We start from the raw sequence: 8,109 nt of genomic DNA, 5'->3' as shown, positions 1-8,109 counted from the left end.
GACAAATAAAATATAAAAATATAGAAAATAAAAATATGGTAAGCAAATTAGAATCTCTATATACTACTTAAAAAATGGTGTTCCTTTTACTGCAAAGCAGAGTGCTTCGTCCAACATTCCATATTTTTCCTCATGATCATTCCTTGAAAACCGCCTTGATTGTCCCATCTTTTATCGACTTACCAAATAAACTTTTTTTGGTAAGTTAATAAGTGATTACAATATAAAATCATGGATAGGATTTGATAAACATTTATTTACACAATCATATAATACGGAAAAGTAAATTATAAGCTAATGTACTAGAGTATTTACACCCGTAGCAAAGCACGGGCAAAACATAGTAAAAACAGAAATCTTGAAATGGCCCGACACACGTAGCTGGCCTTCAAGCGTCTGGGGGTCAATTTGCACTTAAGGTTTTTTTAGGGATGCACTTAAGGTAGATGATTGCAGTTGCGTCTTTGTAACGAGACCTAAATGGGCCAGGCCCAACAGTGCATGAGGCGCGTTACAAGCTGCACTTTTGTTCTTCATCCTTTTCCCCTTTTCTACTTTTATTTATATTCATTTTTTATGAAAATAATCACTCCAAGGTTAATGTGGATGCAACAGTTCACCGCGCGGGGGGGGGGGGGGGGGGCATCATGGATCAGTTGGCATAGTATGTCGTGACAACAAAGGAGGATTCCTCGGAGCCTCTGCCATGGTTTTTAACACGGGTGATCCAGCCACTTTGGAGGCGTTTGCAATACGAGAGGGGCTATCCCTGTCCATGGATCTAAATCTGGACCGTATTTGTGTGGCATCTGATTGCAAGGGTGTTGTCGAAGAAATAAAGATGGGAAGTGGAGCTACTTATGGGGCAATTATCCGGCAGATTAAGCAACAAGTATCTTCTTTTATTTCATGTAATATAGTTCATGAATTTAGGAGCTCAAATGTTGAGGCTCACAACTTAGCGAAACATGTTTTGACTCTTGGACCTAGCCGCCATGTTTGGTTAGGCCAGCCCAATGACATTCCGTTCGTCCATGCAAACAATGTGACGGTTTGAATAAAAAGTTTTGCGAGGTTGTCTAAAAAAACTTTCGTTCTTCAACTTTCCCCCCTTTTTTTACTTTTATTTATATTCATTTTTTACATATGTGTATGAAAATAATTACTTCACTTACAATTTAAAAAGGCTTGATGACATATTTAAATAATGTTAATGGAAGTCAAAAATTTGTTTGTGCAATTTAAATATATGTTTGTACCATTAAAAAACAAAGTTCATGACATTTAATAATGTTTGTTAGAATTTTAAAATATTACATAAAAATGATTGTGACATTTAAGAAAATGTTTGCGACATTTTAAAGAAATGATCACGTGTTTCAAAAATATGTTCATGGCATTTATTAAAAATACTATACAATGTTTCCTGCCATTCAAAGAAATTATTCAACATGTATTTAAAAGTTAATGTGTATTAATAAATGTTCAAACATGTACTCGCGTTTATATTTAAAAACAAGGTCATAATGTATTGAAAAAATGTTTGTCGCGTATCTGAGTAATATCTCGCGTTTATATGAAAAATGTGTAGCATGTATTAAAAATTAAACTTGTATTTACAAAAAAAAAGGAAAAACAGAACTGGTGCAGGACTTTCTGTGTGGTAAGACACTCTTATAGTTGCTGCCTGATGTCTTCAAGATTCTGCTCGCGCCATAAAGCCTCGGGGATCTACATTTAATGAAATAGATAACCCCCATCTTTATCCAACCGCATGCACACAGGGCAGAGGGTATCTAGCTTGTTTTCTCTTTATACTGAGTCTTCTAGGCAATGTGTTGTGAGCAAGACACCAATTAAACAACCTGACTTCACATGGGACTTGCATCTACCACATCGTGTTCCTTATCGAGTCACTCTAGGTTGCAACAAGCGATGCGCTAGCAACATGATTCAAATTCTCGTCCTGTATGCCGACCCCTAGCTGATACGTCGATTTGACTGAAAATATCCCCTTTTTTATCGTAATACCATGATATATATACTCCCGGCCTGATAGGGATTGGGAGGACCAAATGAGCATCTTCCTCGGTGAAAAGCTCGCAAACAAGTTCCACATCCCAGCTCTTCGTAATAAGATCCATCCGTTCAACTACTTTGGAAATTATTGTTACCCCATGGTATGCCACCGATCGTCTAGTCCTCCCTAGGAATCCATGGGTCGGACCACACCTGAACTGAGGAGCTATCTCCAATTCTCCACACAACTCCTTCCTGTAAGAGATCACAATCACGTAGGATACTACGACATACATATGAAATACCTGACTTGCTCGTGGCCTCCAGAAGAGAGCATTCTAGATAGTACCTAGCTTTCAGAACCGTGGCACATAAGGAGTCAGGGTACCGCAACAGCCACCAGCTCTGCCTCACCAACATTATCATACTGAAGATGTGTAAGTCTCAGAAACGCGGACCACCTTAACGCTTTGATTTCATCATCTTTTCTCATCCAACCCAATGACATTTATCTTTCCCATCATGCTGGCTCCATCAGTATGTGCAAATCATGTGGCTGATCTCCTCGCAAAGCATTTTTGTCAGGTCGAACACGACCATGGCATAGGCCGGGATAGCCTAAGTGATGACTTTGACGAGAATCTCCTTGCCAGCTGTCGAAAGAAGCTTTTCCTTCCACCCACGAATGCGCAGCTAAATTTTATCTTTGAGATATTCAAATTCCTTGCCCTTGGTTGCCCCTGTTGGGTAACGCAGTAATTTCAAAAAAAATCCTACGCACACGCAAGATTCATTTAGGTGATGCATAGCAATGAGAGGGGAGAGTCTTGTCCACGTACCCTCGTAGACCGAAAGCGCAAGCGTTATGACAACGCGGTTGACGTAGTCGTACGTCTTCACGATCCGACCGATCCTAGTACCAAAAGTACGGCACCTCCGCGATCTGCACACATTCGGCTCGGTGACGTCCCACGAACTCTCGATCCAGCTGAGTGTCGAGGGAGAGCTTTGTCAGCACGACAGCGTGATGATGGTGATGATGAAGTTACCGATGCAGGGCTTCGCCTAAGCACTACAACGGTATGACCGAGGTGGAATCTATGGAGGGGGGCACCGCACACGGCTAAGACAACTGTCAACTTGTGTGTCTATGGGGTGTCCCCCTCCCCCGTATATAAAGGAGTGGAGGAGGGGGAGGGCCGGCCCTCTATGGCGTGCCCAAGGGGAGTCCTACTCCCACCGGGAGTAGGATTCCCCCCTTCCCTAGTTGGATTAGGAGAGGAAGGAAGGGGGGGAGAGGGGGAAGGAAAGGGGGGCCCGGCCCCCCACCCAATTCGGATTGGGCTTGGGGGGGGGGCGCCCCCTCCTAGGCTCCCTTCTCCTCTCTCCCCCTATGGTCCAATAAGACCCATATACTTCCCCGGGGGCTTCTGGTAACCTCCAGGTACTCCGGTAAATGCCCGAACTCATCCGGAACCATTCCGATGTCCAAACATAGTCATCCAATATATCAATCTTTATGTCTCGACCATTTCGAGACTCCTCGTCATGTCTGTGATCATATCCGGGACTCCGAACAACCTTCGGTACATCAAAGCACATAAACTCATAATACCGATCGTCACCGAATGTTAAGTGTGCGGACCCTGCGGGTTCGAGAACTATGTAGACATGACCGAGATTCATCTCCGGTCAATAACCAATTGCAGAACCTAGATGCTCATATTGGTTCCTACATATTCTACGAAGATCTTTACCGGTCAAACCGCATAACAAACATACGTTGTTCCCTTTGTCATCGGTATGTTACTTGCCCGAGATTCGATCGTCGGTATCTTAATACCTAGTTCAATCTCGTTACCGGCAAGTCTCTTTACTCGTTCTGTAATGTATCATCCCGTGACTAACTCATTAGTCACATTGCTTGCAAGGCTTTATAGTGATGTGCATTACCGAGAGGGCCCAGAGATACCTCTCCAAAACACGGAGTGACAAATCCTAATCTCGATCTATGCCAACCCAACAAATACCATCGGAGACACCTGTAGAGCATCTTTATAATCACCCAGTTACGTTGTGACGTTTGATAGCACACTAAGTGTTCCTCCGGTATTCGGGAGTTGCATAATCTCACAGTCATAGGAACATGTATAAGTCATGAAGAAAGCAATAGCAACAAACTAAACGATCAAGTGCTAAGCTAACGGAATGGGTCAAGTCAATCACATCATTCTCTAATGATGTGATCCCGTTAATCAAATGACAACTCATGGCTATGGCTAGGAAACTTAACCATCTTTGATTCAACGAGCTAGTCAAGAGGCATACTAGTGACACTCTGTTTATCTATGTATTCACACATGTTCTAAGTTTCCGGTTAATACAATTCTAGCATGAATAATAAACATTTATCATGATATAAGGAAATATAAATAACAACTTTATTATTGCCTCTAGGGCATATTTCCTTCAGCCCCGAGATGAACCGACAAACCGATATCTCTCTCGTTTTGAGACTTTGTCGAAATACCTAGCGCCTGCAGTATTTGTTTATGCAAACATGCACCCTTGTTGGAAAACACGTTGATGATTATCCTATTTTACCATCTCGACTGGGCTTCATACACATCCAAAATCAGCTGCAAGGTCTTGAGACTTGCAACAATAGCCTTCATGACTATTAGGGAGTCGTCCGCGAAGAACAAACGATTAATACGATGCTCCACCGGAAAGATCTGTATACCTTCAATTGGTCCAACTGCACGTGCTGCAGCAATATCGAGAACGCCTCCACGCAAAGGATAAAGAGGCACAGTGAGAATGGGTCGCCCGGCCGGAGGCCTTGCCATGCTGTGGAGAATATCACGTTTAACATAATTTGCTCTAGAAAGTTACACTCTACCCGTCGTATGCCTTGCTCGTGTCGAGTTTTATCACTACAATGCCATCACAACCACCCTTCTTTTTATGCATCATATGTGTGATTTCGTACGCAAACAGAACACTAGCCGTGATCAAGCGGCCCAGCACGAACACAAACTGGGTTGGAGAGATGATCTCCGGGGGAGTGACCTTAGGGTCAGTTATATTGACAGAGTTTGTCTGAAAAATAAGTTATATTGACCGAGTTCGAGAGGTCAGCTATATTGAATGAGTATCTTTTGTGGTAATCGCTTTTTGTTTTTTCCGGTGATACGTATATGCATGGCAATACATATTTGGGCTTTTGATGGGCCTTTGTCAGTTTGCTTGGGGCTCGGTACTGATTTCGAGCGAAACATATTCTTATGCCCCTGTGAGGAGCACCCCTATTTCTCGCTTTAAGTGAGACATGGGGAAACCTCGCGTCGGGGGGAGCCCCAGATGGGCTGGCCCAGCCGTGCGGGAGGCCACGGCCTGATTTTTTTTGTTTTTTGTTCTTTTTTTCTTTATTTTTGTAGTTTTCTTTATACTTTAGAATATTCTAAATATAAATTACAAAAAAACTCTTTAAAAACACATTTTAAAAATCTTGAACAAGTATTTGAAAATTGATGATTGCATATTAAAAAAATTGAACAAGTATCTAAAAATATTGAATAAATATTAAAAATGTTGAACAAGTATTTGAAAAATGTTGAATAAGTATTAAAAAATGTTGAATGAGTATTTGAAAAATGTTGAATAAGTATTTAAAATGTTGAACAAGTATTTTGAAAAATGTTGAACGAGTATTTGGAAATTATTGAAAAAATATTTAATAAGTATTAAAATATTGAACAAGTATTTGAAAAATGTTGAATAAGCGTTCGCACAATGATGAACGTGTGTACAAAAAATGTTGATCACTTATTAAGAAAATATTTTTGACATATACGAAAATGTAGAGTGAAAACGAAAAAAACAAGAAAAAACCCAAAGAAAAAATGGAGAAGAAAAAAGAAAACCAAACAAAAAATGGAGAAGAAGACCAAAAAACAAAATAAACCAAAAAAATTAAAAGAAAATGAAAAAACAAAAAAGGAGAAAGAAAAATCAATGAAAATAGTGGAAAAAAACTGAAAAATCCTGGAAAAGAAACAATGGAAACACGGTTCGTTTCAACTTAAGAAGGCCCGACCTACTATTTAGGCGACTGCAGTCTAGCGTGGGCTAACTGCCCTCACGATCAAGTAGGCGACCCAGGTTCGAAACCTCCCGGAAGCGACGCTCTTTTTTCTTTCTCTTCCTGTGAGAAATAGTGCTCTCGTCTCACTCACAAGTCACAGATGCAAACGGAGCCACATCAAATCGAATAAGCATGATGAATCGAGCAAGCTCACAAAGCACACCAATTCTAACTCGCATAAGTTTTGTAGATATACTTCGAATGTAATATGGCACTGATTTCCTAATCAAAGATTTATGTCGCAGATAAACATTTCAGTCGCACTAGTTTTTGTCTACACAAAAGTACTATGGCGGTGCACCAGACGGCGGAGGTAATCATGGCGGCAGGAACAGCTCGTCAGTCGTCACTGTTGGATGAACACATGACGCCGTCAAATGTTGGCTATTGATCCGGACGACAATCCTGCATCAGACGTAGCGACACCTCTATCAGCAAATGAAATGAGAGGCGCAGAGAACTCGAAACAACATCCAAATTCAGATCTTATGGAATGATACATCGCAGCTAAGAAGCAAGAGACTACTGAAATGTACTACGTCAATATGTTACGGTACCTGAGGCGAGAAGGGCCAAGAGAAGGGCGGCAATGGCGGCGCCAGGCGCCGCGGCGCTTGACGGCGCGGCGTCCGCCGAGGAGTCGCAGTTGGAGGTCGAGTTCCAGTCACCGCAGAGGCACAGGTCGCCGCGGCTCTCCACGTCGTGGCCGCACACCCCGCCCGTGGCGCGGCACGCGCCGCAGAACCCCCGGTTCGCCTCCGGCAGCGCCCACGCCACCCGGATGCCGTACGCCCACCCGCCGGCCCCCTCGGCGCGCACCGGCGCGAGGCTGTACGCGCTGCTGTACCCCTCGCACTGGAGACGGCTCACGTTCACCGCCCGGATGGCGCCCCACGACACCGCGCAGCACTCGGGCGGCACGGCCGACCCGTACGCCGCGCCGGACGGCCGGCGCCCGTAGTCGTCCCACGCGGGGCAGCCGTAGTAGTCGCCGCACCCCATCCCGGACACGTTCCGGCACGGCAGGTGGCGGTCGGGGAAGCCCTGGAAGAGCGGCGAGCTGGCGCGGCAGCCGAGGAGGAGGAACACGTTGTCCGGGTCCGGGGCCAGGAACGGCGCGCGCCACGGCTCGACGACGAACCCGTTGCCCCGGCCGCCCGGGGAGCGGTCGATGGCGCGGCAGTCGGACATGGCCGGGTCGTGCAGGGTGAGGCCGCGGTAGGCGTAGTCGACGTCGAGGACGCGGTAGGAGCCCGAGGGGAGGTGCAGCATGAGCGTGCGGTCGATGCAGTAGAGCAGGTCGCGGAACCCCGCGTGGCCGCACCCGGCGTGGAGCGCGAACGGGTAGTCCACCGTGATGTTGCCGCAGAAGGATCGGCACGTCGTGATCGACACGTTGGCGGCGGCCGCCGGCGCAGCCATGGCGCACGCGCACAGAGCGAGCAGGGCGGCTAGGCGCGGACGTAGGAGCGCCATTGATTGCCCTGTTACAGCCAAGTGTGTGGAAGCTGATACAAGAAGACCGAGAGTGGGAAGAACACCTGCATTCATTCTAGTTAAGCAACAAAGCAGCACGGATCGATTCCTTGCTTGCTTTTGGCGAAGAGCTGGGAGGCATCATTTGCTTTTCTTTTTCGGGGCTTTTGCTTTAGCTTTCTTTTGAATTATTATTATGTAATTAGTCTTCATGTCCACTGCTTTGGAATTCTTGCTCTCTCTTACATCTTGTAAAAAGTGAAAGTCGCAACAAAATTGTAGATTGCACCCTTCAGGTCCAGGACCAAAAATATACACACCCTAAACTTTTGAAACTGTTTACATTTCACATTTGAGAATTCTGCAAGGCAGGCGTGCAGTGGGTCCCGGATTTTAAGGATGGGCATTCAAAATTAACATATATAAACAAACAAAAATGCTAAACCTTTTTTTTTTTGCATGGACAA

General features: G+C 44.8%; 1 protein-coding gene across 1 annotated transcript; it reads right to left on the bottom strand.

Moving 5' to 3' along the window:
- Nucleotides 1-6,285: 6,285 nt before the first annotated feature.
- Nucleotides 6,286-7,716, bottom strand: LOC109768008 (uncharacterized). The gene is made up of 2 exons (XM_020326742.3): nucleotides 6,724-7,716; nucleotides 6,286-6,571 (listed from the first exon to the last, which is right to left on the bottom strand). The coding sequence occupies exons 1-2, from the start codon at nucleotides 7,640-7,642 to the stop codon at nucleotides 6,540-6,542; spliced, it is 951 nt and encodes a 316-aa protein (XP_020182331.1). The 5' UTR covers nucleotides 7,643-7,716; the 3' UTR covers nucleotides 6,286-6,539.
- Between the last annotated feature and the right edge of the window lie 393 nt (nucleotides 7,717-8,109).

The sequence above is a fragment of the Aegilops tauschii genome, chromosome 1 (assembly GCF_002575655.3).
Source record: "Aegilops tauschii subsp. strangulata cultivar AL8/78 chromosome 1, Aet v6.0, whole genome shotgun sequence".
Taxonomy (NCBI): Eukaryota; Viridiplantae; Streptophyta; class Magnoliopsida; order Poales; family Poaceae; genus Aegilops; species Aegilops tauschii.
This window is presented reverse-complemented; position numbering and strand designations above follow the sequence as displayed.